We start from the raw sequence: 16,751 nt of genomic DNA, 5'->3' as shown, positions 1-16,751 counted from the left end.
TATTTATTCGGTTATTTTTTTCTATAACCATAACCAAACCAAATATTATCGGTTATTCAAATTTAAAACCAAACCAAACCAAACCAAACTGAATGTCGGTTTTTTTATTCGGTTTGGTTAAATTTTCGGTTTGGTTTTGATTTTAACCAAAACCGTGAACAGCCCTACTGATGCGTCAACATATTTTGGAGAGCATTGTGTGGCAATAAATCATTTCATTAAGGGTAAAAGTTAATTTTTTTCTAATTATAAAAAAATGACATTCTTTTCTAGACGAACTAAAAATGATATAGTATCACGTAGATTGAGACATAAGAAGTACATTTTTTGTGGATCTGAGATTGGTGCGTCAGCATATTTTGGAGAGCATTGAGCCATATAGTCTTTAGATAATTTATACTTGATCTATTTATTGATTTAGTTTAGGGAATTTTTACATTATCAGAATATTTTTACGTGCTATAGCATATAGTTTATCTAATTTTTTATTTTTTTTTATTTTAAGAAACTTATTTTCTCAGAAATATATTTTTCAGAATTTTTTAACTAATCAAAGATGAAAAATATTTTCGAGAAAATGTTTTCCTCCATGATTGCACTTAGGGTATATGATTGCACCTATGTGTTCCTCCATAATTGCACCAGATTAATAGGAAAATATTCTCACCTATAATTGCACTAATTATTTTCCATGATTATGCTTTGAAGTTAATTCAACTTTACTCATATTATAATCTGCTATCTTGGGACTAAATATATTACTACTACTTATTGGAAAACAATTAGCTAATATGTTTCTCCAATTATTTTTAAGCCTCCAAACTTTTGTGAAATGATTATTGAATGATTAGTTGCTAATTATACAATCGGTTGCATAAGTGCGTAAATTTATGTTTTAACTTAAAATTACTTAGAAGTTGTATTTTTGATTTTTTTGCTTGTGAATAGTCACAAATTTCGAGAAGTATTAACCATTTCACTATTTAATTACATATGTATCATGTTAAACTTATGTTGTTACTCCATATTTAATGTAAAACACTTCTAAATGTAGTCTAAATATAACATATTTCTTATATAAAGAGACCAAAAACATGCATTTTAATTAATTGAAGGTTAAATCTGTTGAATCATATATTATATAAAGATTAAAATCAAAATTTATCCAAAATTGAGGGACCATAAAGAATATTATTCCTAACGTCGTTTATTTCATTATTTATTTGGTTTCTCACTCGGTATACGATACTTGCATTGGGACTCGACTAAAATCAGGATTCACGCACTACAGGATCCATTTCTAGAGACGGCACTCTCAACAGTTATTATTTTCTATTATCATGGCTCGAACCAGAGAATTTGATTAAAGGTAAATGAATCTCAACCATCCTATCACAACTCGTATTGATTTTATCCAACTATACTGTCTAGATACATTCATCCATTTATATTCTAGAAAATAGTTCACTGAATTGAGTAGTGATTCAACTTTTATGTCTTCTTTATTTGTTATTTGTTATTTGTTACTCCATATACCCTTTCATCCCCACTTCTCTGGGTTATATTCAAATGAAAATAAAAAGAGAGAAAAAAATGGAAGTAGATTATCCATTCCTTTATTTTTTTGAATAAGGGTTAATAGTACTTTTGATTAATTTCTCAATTATTGATAAATTTTAGCTTTAGTTCCTATAATATTTGTAGTTCCTATAATATCATAAATGTCAATATATTAGTTTTTATAACAAAATAACTTATTTAACTTTGCATAAGATTAATCACATAATTTAATCAAAAGTTTTTTTTGTTTATTCATTTATCCCATATAATATAGTGAAGAAAATGGGGATATGGCTTAAACATGTAATTATAATACAATGCAAATTGTTTGGTGTTGTTGCTTATTCATATTTCACAATTTTTTTAAAGTTTGTTTAAATGTCAACACTTACATTCCTAACAAAATTAGCATTCTTAAAACTTCTTCAATTTTCTTTAAGAGTCCACTTGTTAGACATGCCTATCAATGATTCTTACAAATTTATTTGTTTATTTGGTGATTAATTATTTTTTCTCGTCTTATATGTTGATATGAATTGTTTTGCTTTGCCAATATGAATTGTGCTTAGAATAATTGGGATCCTTTCACTTTAGTCAGAAGTTTTGAATTTATATCTTAATAATAAAAAAAATCTGGTTGAGAACGCCGCCCCCAGTAAAGGGTCTTGCAATGCGTGAATCTGGATTAGACAGGATGAGATGTCACTATATAGTGATATGTAGTGATAGCTAATGGTGGAGAATTGAGTCGTTCAACGTGTGAATCCCGATTAGATGGGACATCAAGATACAGTGATAGTTAATAATAATGGTGAATAATGACGGTGGTTGTCGATATATAATGATGTTTGATTGCAGTGAATTTCGTTAGCAATTGATAATTATAATGATGGTTGATGGTGATAATTATAAATAGTGATCAAGGGTGGTGAAATTGACCTTGGTGATTGATTGTGATGGTGGTGATGATTGATAATGGTGGGAGACAACCGTTAAAGAATGAAAAGGGATGGAATAGTAATGAACTGCATCCTATCTTTGTAAAAATCTTTAAATAAATATTTTAATGATATTAATTTTTTGTTATGATTAATGTTAATTATGCATAATTAAGATGATTAGTCAACTTTCCAACTAAAAGGAGAAAAAAATGTATCAACTTACACTTGTTTTATTTTTTTAATCACAAATGTGAAACCGTTCAATCATCAATGATTATGATGCAAACAATTTAGTATTGACTTTCGAAAAAACAAAGGAAAAAAAGTGGAAGTATAGTTACTATTACAATAATCATGATATGAACGTGACATGAACAATTAATTTATTAAGAACAAATAACTAAGAAGAAGAAAAAAGGCACCATTTGAAGTAAAATTGACAAATAACCAGTTTTTAGCTTTTGTAATCACTATTATGGTTACAATGGTTATTTTTCAAATACAATAGAGAAAAATAGCATACGAAACCATTTTGATGAGGGGGAGAATTGCAAACACTCTAATCTTATTCAAGGTTTTGAGTTCAAATTCTAAAATCGAAAACTTTTTTTGTATAATGCATTTTATTTTTCTAGTGAGTTTATCTATCACGAGTTACGAGTTTGAATTAGTCAAAGCAGTAATTTTGAAAATCTGATGCTTTAAAGAAAATATTGAAGACCACCAAAAAATGTGGTGCAGTGGATGGAGCTGCATCTCCCTTATTAGGATTTTAGATTCGAGTCTTAGATATATAAAAATTCTTTGTAGGGAGCGCTCCCGAATGAGACCCTACTCAATGTGAATTCAAAATAGTCGAGCTCTAATGTGTCCCATAAGGTGGGAAATCAAAAAAAGAAAAGAAAAAAAAACATTAGAAGAAAATTAAATAAATAAACAAAATTGTCAACACCATGACTATTGGCTGGCTCCCCACCATATATATAAACAAAGTGCCTTTCCCAATCTTTTTCATCTCTATATTCTGGTTCATTTATTCACCCAAAAATCAGTACAACATTTTCATTTTCCAATGGCAACCAAAGTCTCATTGTGTATGTATTTCTCTCTCTCTCTCTCTGTGTACATTAGTATTACATTATGTGCCTTTTTTATATATATGTATTTGATCTTTTGGTATTCGGAGTTTACTGTCCTGACTGTTCCAGATTCCTATCATACAAGATCCATCTCTTTTGTCTTTATTTTACTTAACGTACTCCTAGTGTTGGGACTAGGGTTATGTTGGTTACGAGTTCACGTAAATTTAGTGGCAGAAGTAGCTTTCGAGATAAGTACAGATTCAGCCAAATCAAGTAGTTTTAGTACAAATTCGGTATTTGTCTTAAAAAGTCATTTATTATATACAAATTATTAATTTAAAACTTGATAATTTAGAAGGGCTAGAATTTCAAATCCATAAATTTCAAACCATGACTCCACCTCTTCGTGAATCCATAACTTTTACTTAAAACTCTGTATAGAACTATATTAGAAAATCCACTAAATATCTTACATATCTAACTATGAGCTCAGTTATTATGTATAACATTAACTTGAGATCGCTATAAAAATTCATAAACTTTAAATTTTGAGTCCGCTTCTAAATCAGTTTTATGTAGCATAATCAAAAGCATATGTATTGAGGGGTTAGAACAAACCAAATAGTTTTTACTTAAATCTTCTAATATATTTAAATTCATTGTGAACTCAATAAGTATAACTAGCTATAGATTTGGTAGCAAAATTGAGAATATATAAATTTCAAATTTTAGGTTCATCTATTAACTGAGTCGAGTTAATTACGTGTCACTTTCACATTGGTCCTAGTGAAAAAATGACTTTAAGGTATAAATAGGATTAGGATATTATATTTCATCGAGTGATTTGCGATGATTGATTGATTTCATTTATTTTAAAGGTGGTTTCCAACTGGACTATCCACATCTTTTTCAGATATATGACTTGTGATTCAAATCAAATTGAAAGTCAACTTTTCATATCCATATTTGATACTTTCCATGATAATTTGATTCGACAGAAAATTTATAAAAATATATACATGAAGAGTTTTAGATATTATAGTACAAAATATTTTTGTGGTTGTAAGATTTTTAAAATTTATGATCTTAAATATATCATAATATTTGTGTGGTTATAACACTACTGATTCCTTTTTTTTTAATCTTTTCAACCTTGATTTCTAAGAACAAGTTAGAAAGATTGAGAAATAGAACCATCTGATTTAATTCATTTTCAATAGCCACAAAATGATCATCTTAGGGTGATCCTTTTGTCGGCAAATGATCTTATTAGACTCATAGTTTCTAATGGATGAGAAAGCTATGTAGCATTTACCTCTAGAATTCAAGTATTATATACTTCATTAGCCCGCAATAACAATTTGCAAAATGTATATGTTTATCATAAAGAGACTCATCATTCTTGATCCTGTTTCACCTTACTTGTTATTCAAACAAGTGAAAATTTGTCTTGGTCCTTCCTCCCGTTAAAGTGAAATGTGATTAAAAATCAATTATTTTACGAATATAAAATTATATCATTCTTTTTTTAATGGATTAAAAAGAAAATCATATGAGTTAATAGTAAAAAATGCATCCAAATAGAACAATGTATATCTGATGTATGAAACTCGCGAAAAAGTAAAAATTTAGGTGTGTTTTTGACCTAATACTCAGATATATTAAACAAATTGGAACCAAGAGAGTACTATGTAGTCTAATAATAGACCCTTTGCTTGAAAGTTCAAAATTTGTTTGATTAGTTCATTTGATTTTTAACCAGTTCTTTTCACATCATATATATGCAGTTACTACTCTATGTATGGTCATGTTGAAAAGTTAGCACAAGAGATAAAGAAATGAGCTGCATCCATTGAAGGAATAGAAGCTAAATTATGGCAGTTTTGTTCTGGCTACTTAGCTCAATTCTGATTTTTCCTCAGTTTCTTAATTATTTATAAGTATTGCTAGAACAATTTATCTTGACATTCTGCATCCAATATGTACTAAATGGTCTCAGCGATCAATTTCATTAGATAAAAAAGATCCAATTTTAACGAGAGATAATGGTCAAAACACAATCTCAATCATCATTTTTTCACGAATTTCACACTCTAACTATAAGTTTTCCTTTTCCTACCTAAATTATCAGAGGAGTTGTTCTATTTTCTTGCCTTAACTTTCACCATCAATGTATTAAAACACATCTAGTTGAGGAGATGACGATAGTTCAAGTAGGAAAAAGAGAACATACAATAGTTACCCTAAATCAACTTCTTCGAGGTGTGTTATAAATTATAATACATAGATGGTTATAGTTCAAATAAAAAAATAGAACATATGATAGTTGGCCTGATCAGATTCTTCGAGGTGTGTTACAATACATAGATGGTGATAGTTCAGGTAGGAAAAAAGAACATATGATAGTTGCCCTAATTAGCTTTTCGAGGTGTCTTATAATACATAGATGGTGATAATTCAAGTAGAAAAAGGGAACACCAGATAGTTGGCATAATCATCTTCTTCAGAGTGTGTTATAACACATAGATGTGATAATTCAAGTAGGAAAACATAACATATGATAGTTGACCTAATTAGCTTCTTCGAGGTATGTTATAATATGGTGATGGTTTAGGTAGAAAAAGTAAACATATGAATGTTGCGCCAAATCAGATTCTTCGAGGTGTGTTATAATACATAGATGGTGATAATTCAAGTTGAAAAGAAAACATATGATAGTTGGCATAATCAGCTTCTTCAAGGTATGTTATAATATGGTGATGGTTTAGGTAGGAAAATCGAACATATGAATGTGGCCTAATCAACTTCTTCGAGGTGTATTATAATACATAGATGGTGATAATTCAAGTAGGAAAAGAGAACATATGATAGTTGGCCTAATCAGCTTCTTCGAGGTATGTTATAATATGATGATGGTTCAGGTAGGAAAAGGCGAACATATGAATGTTGGCCTAATCAGCTTTCTTAAGGTGTGTTATAATAGATAGATAGTGATAGTTCAGCTAGGAAAAGGTAATAACTTATAAGGAAAGGGAACACTTCTTCCTGTATTTACCAACAACAAGCACATTTATATTTTGAATCTTCTTAATAAAAATCCTGACTCCATCATTGATCTGAATACCGATTGAAACTAAAAATGATAGGCATTTGCTCTGCTTATATGGCCAAAATCTTGAAACAGGTACCAGAAATTCTTGCAAAAATGAGTGCACCACCTAAAAGTAATGCACCAATAATTACACCAGATGAACTTGCTGAAGGTGATGGATTTGTATTTGGATTTCCAACTAGATTTGGAATGATGCTGATAACTCCATTAATGGAGATTAGAAGGAGCTTGAAATCAGAGGGAAAAGAACAGAAGAAAGAAGAGAAGAAGAAAGGAAGAGAAAACTGAGAGAATACTTTGCTGAATTACTGTTACATTGGATGCTCATTGAATTGATTGGTTACAGAGCTTTGCTCATGTATATATACACTCACACTCATCCTAACAGAATTGTCACAAACGTATGCCAACTCAGCTCACTTAACTAACTGCTTTACACTTAACTAACACTCAACCATTTAGCTTGCTAACTAACTAACTTCACTGATCAACAGATGCCTGCACAATTTAAGGCATTTCTTGATTCTACTGGGGGTTTGTGGAGAACTCAGCAGCTTGCAGGCAAACCAGCAGGCATTTTCTTAAGCACTGGCTCTCAAGGAGGTGGCCAAGAGACTACCGCGTTAGTCCCCTGTTTTCTCTCTATCACTATCGAAATTTTTTACTTGCACTCGATATTTATATCAGACTTGATAAATGTATCAAATTTGCGTGTACGTTATCTTTTATGACTTAGTCGTGAATAATTAAGGCATATTACATAAACATGATCATAAGTACTACAAGTAAGCACTTCAACAAATCTAGACCCTCAGCTTGGAATTAACTGACAACTAAACACTCCAACTTTTCCCCAATCATATCTCAAGATATATGATACTGACGTGACATATAGATTTTAGAGGCGTCTAAAAGATCATTTTCTAAGTTAGAGTGTTCAACTAACACAATGAATACGAGTTGAAATGTCTAGATGTGTTGGAGTGCTTACTTACCAGTTGAGACCAAGTTCGAGTGTATGTCTATTAACACCCTATAACTTGGAATAGTAAGATACCTTTGAAAAACATGAATAAAAAATACTCCCTCTATCCTATTAAATTTGAAGGTGTTTGACCTGACACGATGTCTAACAAAAAAATATATACCGGCTATGACGTGTCAAAACATCCGTTGCGGGTAAATATTTTTTCCATATGACAAGATTAACCAAAATTTTGAGGATCTTTTTGCAGGTTGACAGCCATAACACAACTTGTACATCATGGAATGATCTTTGTACCAATTGGCTATTCATTTGGAGCAGGAATGTTTGAGATGGATAATATTAATGGTGGAAGTCCCTATGGTTCTGGAACTTATGCTGGTGATGGCTCTACACAACCAACACAACTTGAATTGGCTCAAAGGCTCTGCCTAATAAATCTCACTTTTGACGCCCCTGACTGAGGGCAGGCTGATGAGAGCGGATCAGACGTTTTACGAGGGAAAATACATTGCACTATATGGTATATTGCAATTTCTTTGTTTTTTTTTAATATGTAATTCTCTTAAATGAACAGCATTCTTGATTGGGTTTCAAGTTGCATTGGTGTTAAACTAATTAAGTGTTTCTATTAGCATATTCATCGAACACAGTTTCTCCACCCCACAAAAGTAAGAATCAGTTCTGCGTACATCTTATCCTCTCCAAATCAATGTTGTTGTTGTTTTTGTTATCAACATATTCATATGGGTCATTGACAAGTATTTTTTTCTTTCCAAAAGTTGTTTTTGCACATATGTTTATGTTAATAGTACCTCATATTATTCAAGGCAGTTTTGTCGTTGTTCGTAATTCGAGGTAGATTTTTCGTTCACATTAATCTTTATGAAAAGACTACCAATAATCTTCGAACGAGTCGAGGCATGAAAAAAAAACTTATCATTGAGTAGATTGATCTAGGACGAGATATAAATAAAGTAAAATTATTTTTTAATTAAAGAAATATTATATTTTGCGATATAAAAAACTGCACTAGACATTATAAATGTGCTAAATTTAGCTCGATCAACCAACGTCAAGAACACAGCTTTAATTTTCTAATAAAGTACAATATAATATACTAATCCAAAATATTAACCAAATTTAGAAGCCACAATTACTATTAATAATAATAATTAAAACTCTACATTATCCTCTAACTAATCATTCGGCCTGATCAAGACATCAATAATGTGAGTATTTGGTTTTCGATATTCGTATTGAAACTCGACTAAATTTATTTTGTATTGGAATTTGATTAAATTTGAATTCGAGCATTCCGTCCATTTATGGAGGTAGTGGTCCCAACAATTATTTTTTTCATTCTTAGGAATGTACTCAAACCTAAGACCTCTGATTAAGAGTGGTGGAAATCTCAACCATACAACTACAACACGTGTTGGTAATAATTAGGTGTATTCCTTAATCTTCTCTACAAGGTCACTTAATTAGTTAAAATCACTTTTTAGATCAATATCTTATACATAATTTCTTAAGCTTTTCCTTTTTTTTTTTGATCAGTGTTTCTATATGACCGGTAAAAGGTACAGGTTCAACAAAATTCAATAACATCAGTCTAAACTTTGTATTTGATTTAAAGATATTCATTTAATATGTACAGTTTAAAATTCATAAAATTTAAATTCTAAATTCGCCTCAAAGTCTATTGAGATGTTCTTCCCAATGTTGGTGTCCAAAAATCCATAGTAATCTCAGCTGCTACCGGGAAAGTACTTGATATTGGTACTAAACAAAGTCCTTTGCTCCTCAAGTCTTGTTTTAATAATCCTTCTTGTTCCTTAACCTATTGGTGATCAATAATTAAAAAAAATATGAGTATAAGTTCTACGAACTGATTATAAAGAATATTTAATTTTTGTAAAATCAAGAAAATGATTTTCTAGTGAAAGTAAGAAAAAATAAGTTTCATAATTTATTTCATGTTGATTAAATGGGTCTTTGCCACCCTATCAGTCATCACCTAAGAATGGACATGTTATGGTACGGTATTGAAAATTTTGGTTTAGTAGTTTCAATTTTGCTTTGTAAAAATATTATATCATTATCATACAAAATTAATTTAGTATTTTTAAGTTTGATTTCAATATTTTATAATACGGTAAATCAATAATCATGATTTGCTCTACTTCGAAATACATATACTCATTAAATAGAGAATAATGACTTCAAATTTTCAAGAAATACATTTTAATTATATCATGAGAACACCTTATATATGTCAAAATATTCAAAAAAAAATAGTACAATTTCCCTTCATTAATCAATTAGACAAAAAGAACATCTTAATCATGATATAGTGTCAATATTTCAATGTCTAAACAATTAGTTTTGTACTAGAATAATATATATAATTGTATATGTAACTATATTTTTAGAAAAATATTATATTTTGAAGAAAAAATAATTCCTTCTTACTAATTAGTAATTAAACACACCCTTAATGAATTATTTAGGAGTTGAAATTTTCCCTACCTGTTGATGTTGAATTCTTAATCCATTTTTCATATGTGGGGTTCTTAAAATGACCTGAAATCATGTAATTAAAACAAAAATATTTAATTTTAAATCTACTTTCAAATTTGATGATTTTATAAAATTACAATATGAAACTTACGTTGACTTGATCATGAAGAAAATTGATGTACTCAATAGCTTCTTGGAGAACTGAAGCTGTATCAGTCTGAAACAATAATAATTGTGAATTTAATTAATAAAAACTGATCAAAAACTTGAAGAAGAATTACTCCCTCGTGTCAAAATATAAATTAAAAAAAGATATGCTGTTATCAAGGATAGAATACATAATCTCAAACAATGATTGCAACCCCTTAATCACTACACTAAAGTTTCAACCTCTATTAAGTAGTGTCAACACTTGTATATATATTCATTAAACTAAATTTTGACCTATATATACAATGTAATTTTCCGACGAAGGGGTGTCGCTTGACACCCCTTGCCCAAGGATGGCTCCGCCCCTGGTGGTAGCTTCTTAGCAGGTAAGTTATTCATATATAAAAGTAATACAGTGTTTGGTTTGCAATTTAGAAATTCACATAACTATTACATGTATAAATTGTGAGAAAATCTATGTATTATTTTATGCACGATAGAACATGGAATAAATAATACATGAATAAGTAAACCATGCATAACATATTCCTGTATAAAATAATAAATAATTTTTTTTATAATTAATTCATGTATTACTAATACTTGCGTAACTCTAACCAGCTACCAAACGACTCTTATACGAAGAAAAAGAATATGAAAAAAGTCATTATCTTTTTTTAGTATACTAAAAATAATAAATAAAAATAAAAATTTATTTTTAAAATAATGAACACGTTAACACATCCGAAAAGTAGAAAAAGATTTAAGTATTTACCTTTCCAAAAGGTGAAACCAATTGCTGGAGTGCAGTTATCCGGTCCCCCAATTTCTCTTTTCTCACCTGTTAATTAAATAAACCTCAAAATTTAGAAAGAAATTATTCTTTTTAAAGGAAATAAAAAAGGGAATTAAAGAGGTTCACAATTTCAGCATAAATCAAAATTTAGAAAGAAATCATTTTTTTTTAAAGGAAATAAAAAGGGAATTAAAGAAATTCGCAATTTCACATCAATTAAAACAGAAGAGATGCGCTACCTTAAAAGTTGGCAATGGTGATGGTGTCTCGATTCGGGATCTCTTGTATGTTGGTTCTCTGATTTCTTTAATATTAGACTGAAAAAGTAATGGTCAGATTATCTACTATAACGGATTAAAATATATAATGGCCTGTATAAATTAAATCCACAAAAATATATAAGATGTACTTACGTTATGTATTTGTTTTGCTAGAGAAGGTGCAACACCATTGAAATTTTGTCTATGTTTAATTGTGGATGATGCATAATTGAAAGATTGTTGAGGTTGTAATTGATCTTGATGAGGATTAGTACTATCAAATAATGTTTGAAGCAAATCTGAATAGTAATTACTGAAATCTTGATTCATAATTGGTTTAATTAAGGAATTATCTTCACTAATTATGCTGGAAAAGTTCCTCTTCAATTCATGATGATGAAGACAATTCTGGCTTGAATTGAGATTTTCTTGTAGCATGGAATCATTGCTGCAAAATTCCAAAGGAAAAAAAAGAAGAGGAACATATAAGAAAACTTTACCAATACTTATTCGTGGAGTTTGCTATATTAAAAATAGATGTCAATTTTTACTTGTTCAGATTGAAAAATCAAAAAATGTTTTATCACCTATGTATTAATTTATCTTGGAAAAATTACTTGATTGAGTGCTTTTTAAAAATTAATTACTGATTTTAGCGATATTTTTTATTTATTACCATTTATAGCAATATATAGCAATATTATGATAAATCTATACTTGTATTAAAAGTGAATTATGCATACAATATAAATGTATTATAAGTGTTTTAAAATATATATTATGTTTGTGTAGTAAGAAACTAACATAATGTATTATAAGTCTATTAAAAAATATGATAAATGTATTATCCATTTATAAAACTTGTATTATATATGTTTTATAAATAGTTCTCTGCAATATATATTAAAACTGTATTATAAATGTATTATAAGTGTTCAGTGAAATTATTTTTTTATTGCTATAAATGGTAAATATTTTCTTAATATTGTATATTTATGTAAGTTTTCCATTTATCTTCTCAAAACATAAAATTGATTATTTTCAAAAGATGATAATAAAATCGTCATTCTATTTGTTGCTCCTTAAAAGGTGTGTCAAGTCAATACTAAACAAGTAAAAATAGATAGCGGAAGTACATGACTATTCTCTCCGTTCCATTTTATGTGGTCTTATTTGAGTAGGTACGAATTTAAAGAAAGAACCAAACACTTTCGAAATAAATGATCAAAAATAAGTTATAAATATTTGTGAGATTATATCATCTCTTCATTAAGGATAAAACAGAAATTCCAAAGTCAAATTATTTTTAAACATAGAAAGATCATTCTTTGTTAAAACAAACTACAAATCTCTATGGCTTAACTTATTATAGACCACAAACTTCAAACCCTTTTCTGTTTTTTTTACACTCCGAACTCAATCAAACACTGTCACGTAAACGGGGACTAAGGGAATATTATTATATAACCCTTCCATCTCCTAAGAGAAACAAAAAAAAATGATGAAAAACAGGATTTACTTACAGTGAGTGATTCCAATCTGGTGAAGAAGAATTGCCATAAATACCCAAAATTTGTAGATTTGAATCATAATTATCCATTGATGACAAGTTATGATTTTTGGGCAATTCTTGAAAAACCATAGAGTCATCAGAACTAGAATAATAATCATCATTATTTGACCTATTTTTCATGTCCAAAAATTGATCACTTGGACATGTAAAATATTGTCCACAATTAGTTGATGATGATAAACTAAAAATATTTTTTGTTGAATTAATCCACCAGCTTTCTCCATAGACTCCATCTTGAAAAATTTCATCAGCCATAGTCAATCCACTTTATAATTGCTATTAATAACTTCTCTATTCCTCTTGGTATTTTGAGTAATTTTTTTTTTGTTTTGGTTTTACATGAAATTCTGAAATTAGAGTTGTATTTATACACACATAAGAGTTTGGGGTGGGTGGGGTGGGGGGGAGAGGGGGGTAGGGGGAGGAGGACTAAGAAGAGAAAGTATTGGAATTTGGTTGACATGATTTAAAGAAAGATGATTAGACAAAGCAATTAAAGGGGTTAGGATATAAGCATATTAATCATGATAAAACAAATATTAAAGGTATTTTGAATTGAATTCTCTTACTATTATTTTATATTATTCTTTGAACTGCTATTTTAGATATGTATGTACTTTTTTCTTAATTCATCAAGACTCACTCTTTTTAAATTTATATTGAAAATAATGATACTTTTTATATTTGTATATGATTTAACTTTAGATTTCTAACTTTTTCTTTTTAATGACATGATAATGTAGTTACACAAATATTTATAATCTTTTTCAACTTAATTATCGATTTCAGAAGTTTTTTTTCTTTTTTCCTTAAATTTTGTATCTGATCAAAAGTTTTTGTGATAGAGGGAGTATTGTGTACTTACTACTCTTATTCCTCAATTACAAGACTCGAAAGGTTATTATTTATGATTGAGTTGTGAAAATATTTGAATAAGTCATATTATAAATTTAACCAGTTGATATCCCACTTAAGTAAATTAAAGTCAAATTTTTGACGATTTACAATCTGATAATTAAAGTATTTTTTTAATTTTATTTATTAATTAATCTCCTTGAATTGATGGAGTAGTAAAGGATTTGAATGAAGCAGTTGACCAACTGCAAACAAAAGTCAACGCTGCTGAAGTTTTAGTTGAGTCACCACAATTTTTTGTAATTAGTATGACCAAGATTTAGTAGAATCGAAATTTAATCTTTATGAGTTTAATTTTAAAGATTTTTAGCATTAATTCACTATATTTTAAAAGTTATGAATTTATATTTTCTATTTATTACAAATTTTATGAATTTGACTCTATATCGAAGGTACTGAATTCAGATGAATCTGATACCATCACTTTGCATCCGCCTCGAGTGTCTAATACTTTTGTCAATTGATTGAGTTCAACAATTTATCTCTTACTAAGGTTATGGTAATTGAGATTTTTTCATCGTTTATCATATATCTTGGATTTGAGTCTTTAAAAATAAAAAATATCATGTCAGAAGCGTCATATCTTTGAGAATAATAAAATAATATTGAGCACGCTGAGATCAAAAGTGAATCTTGCAATTCAAATATAATATTGAATGGTTTAACACTTAAATAATCTAATAAATTTGTGGTAATTCATGGTTAAAATATGTACAATGACCTAAATTAATTTAATTATTTTCCTAAGTTCTTACTCTCTTGCCGCCTACTAATCAGTTATTAATTCAAATAGTAGGATTAAGTCCAAGTTGTGTCAACCATTAATTAGATAAAATATTCCATTGTCCTCATTGGTTTTAATTAATAATTCTTAATAATACCATTGTAGGTTAGGTCAGTTCCATGGATTACATTTTCTACTAAAAAAGGAAGGACATTGACCACTAAGTAATACTCACCCATTTCATTATTAATTGTGCGTCTTAAATAATTATTCTAAATTATTTATTAATTTATTATATCAAGATAAAATTAGTTATATTTTTTTCTATTTTATTCTTATAATGAATTATTTTTAAGAGTGTAAAAAAGTTTTCAAAAAAGTTTCTTAAGGGTAAATTAATAAAACTGGTTTTCTTATTTAGAGTTTCTTAAAGAAGCGTGTAAAAAGAAAAGTGAACAACTAATATGGAACCGAGAGAATAATCAAGAGCCGCCCTCACCAGTTAGGCGACCACAAGTCATAACTCACTCTTCGCACCGCCTATCTCCAATATAATTCTTGTAAATCATTCGATGAACGCCACGCAATAAGTTAAAGACCATCAAAAAAGTATGATGGGATGAATAAGATCATTATACTATCAAAGCTTTTAAATTTAAACTCTTAAAATGGATAAATTACTAAAAAGAAAACATTTCCTCTTTAAATGAAGCATATATCAATAAATTTAAATTAATCAGATCAATAAATTTTAAATATCACATAATTATATTATTATGAAAAAGATAACAAAGTTAGTGAGAAAAGTCGAAAGAGTTGGTTGCGTTGACTTGATGACGATATTCAATTTCAACTCCACTTTGCCATTCGTCAATGAACCAGATTTTCACGTTTCAAATTTGTTAGTTCCGATTTGTTTGTTTGATTTAACAATATATTTTTCTTTTTAAAAAAACCTTTTAAACCTTTATAATCTTAAATCAAAAATACATATAATATATCAAAATGTCTTTTAATTTTTTTTTGTCTTAAATATATCACGTAAGATGTGTATATATAAAGAGTTACACCAAATATAAAAAGACACATTCTTTTAAGCAAATCAAAAAAAAGTAAGACAAATAAATTGAAACATTAATATACTCTCTTTGTGTCTATATTATGATGGTTTTAGCTTGAACATAACCTTTAAAAAATTCACTAATCCTTAGAAAGTAAGATGTGTTTTATTAAATTATTTTTAATTAAATAATTCCCTCTTAAATATGATTTCACAATTATGTGATAACTCACTAATCTAAATTATATATAGCTTACAAAATTAGTTACGTTTAAATATTTCTATAAAAAGGAATCAGTTGACTCCTGTCCATTACTCCTTGGATTTCCTTATTGTCATTCTTATTGCCATTTTGTGCATTGTGGATTATTCTTCCCAAATAAGATTGTCAAAATAAGTCCAGTTAAAAAGGTTTAAAATAAGAAATATAAGAAAAATAAGGAATTTGTTACTATCTTAATAATAAATTTTTAGTCGAACGTTGGACAAACTATTTCAGACAAAATGACTTTTCTTCCAATTATGAAACCAAATCGGCACTTTAAATAATTTGTTTCATTTTTTAAAGATAATTTCACTTATTATGGACAATTTTATTTATTCTTTATCTTATAGATATAATATGAAAAAAAATATTATGATTGCAATATATTAAAAGATAAATCAAAAGAATATATGGATTAAAAGAGTATTAGTAGCGTATGCTAGCTTTTAGTCAATATTTTAGAGTTTCACCGCGTAGAAATTAAAACTTCATAACTGTAACTATTTTTCAATTATCGAAGTTGGAAAATGATAATGAGTGGATTTTTTTCAAGGAATAAGGCATATAAATACATTTAAACTATGATAAAATTATTGAATGCATAATTAAATAATTCAAAGATCGTACTATACCCGAACTTTTTTTATATATATATTTATATATTATTTATCTCTTATACTATGTGATGATCAGTGAAAAAGTCCGACTTTAAAGTCAACTTAAACTCGTGATAGTGCTTGTGTCATGGTATAAGACCTTTTTTTTCAACGCACCTAATTTGTTTGTATAAAGAATGTCATTAAAT

At 28.4% G+C, this 16,751-nt stretch overlaps 2 protein-coding genes across 2 annotated transcripts; one reads left to right on the top strand and one right to left on the bottom strand.

Annotated features, from left to right (window-relative positions):
- The first annotated feature begins 3,534 nt into the window (after nt 1-3,534).
- On the top strand, nt 3,535-8,425 carry LOC129895421 (probable NAD(P)H dehydrogenase (quinone) FQR1-like 1). The gene is made up of 4 exons (XM_055971137.1): nt 3,535-3,595; nt 6,768-7,096; nt 7,190-7,317; nt 7,931-8,425. The coding sequence occupies exons 2-4, from the start codon at nt 7,016-7,018 to the stop codon at nt 8,142-8,144; spliced, it is 423 nt and encodes a 140-aa protein (XP_055827112.1). The 5' UTR covers nt 3,535-3,595; nt 6,768-7,015; the 3' UTR covers nt 8,145-8,425.
- A 949-nt stretch (nt 8,426-9,374) lies between these two features.
- LOC129896238 (transcription factor bHLH112-like) lies at nt 9,375-13,298 on the bottom strand. The gene is made up of 7 exons (XM_055972094.1): nt 12,933-13,298; nt 11,563-11,857; nt 11,389-11,466; nt 11,129-11,194; nt 10,355-10,420; nt 10,213-10,266; nt 9,375-9,523 (listed from the first exon to the last, which is right to left on the bottom strand). Exons 1-7 carry the CDS (start codon nt 13,235-13,237, stop codon nt 9,383-9,385), a joined length of 1,005 nt encoding a protein of 334 aa, XP_055828069.1. The 5' UTR covers nt 13,238-13,298; the 3' UTR covers nt 9,375-9,382.
- Between the last annotated feature and the right edge of the window lie 3,453 nt (nt 13,299-16,751).

This window comes from Solanum dulcamara, chromosome 7 (assembly GCF_947179165.1).
Source record: "Solanum dulcamara chromosome 7, daSolDulc1.2, whole genome shotgun sequence".
NCBI lineage: Eukaryota > Viridiplantae > Streptophyta > Magnoliopsida > Solanales > Solanaceae > Solanum > Solanum dulcamara.
The sequence above is the reverse complement of the archived record's forward strand: the minus strand, read 5'-3'. Positions and strand labels throughout refer to the sequence as shown.

Coding starts and splice junctions, on each gene's coding strand:
- LOC129896238 (XM_055972094.1), bottom strand. CDS start 13,237: ATGGCTGATGAAATTTTTCAAGATGGAGTCTATGGAGAAAGCTGGTGG. Junction 11,858..12,932: donor CCAGATTGGAATCACTCACT/GTAAGTAAATCC, acceptor GGAATTTTGCAG/CAATGATTCCATGCTACAAG. Junction 10,421..11,128: donor TGGTTTCACCTTTTGGAAAG/GTAAATACTTAA, acceptor TTATTGTTTCAG/ACTGATACAGCTTCAGTTCT.
- LOC129895421 (XM_055971137.1), top strand. CDS start 7,016: ATGCTCATTGAATTGATTGGTTACAGAGCTTTGCTCATGTATATATAC. Junction 7,097..7,189: donor CTAACAGAATTGTCACAAAC/GTATGCCAACTC, acceptor ACTGATCAACAG/ATGCCTGCACAATTTAAGGC. Junction 7,318..7,930: donor GGTGGCCAAGAGACTACCGC/GTTAGTCCCCTG, acceptor ATCTTTTTGCAG/GTTGACAGCCATAACACAAC.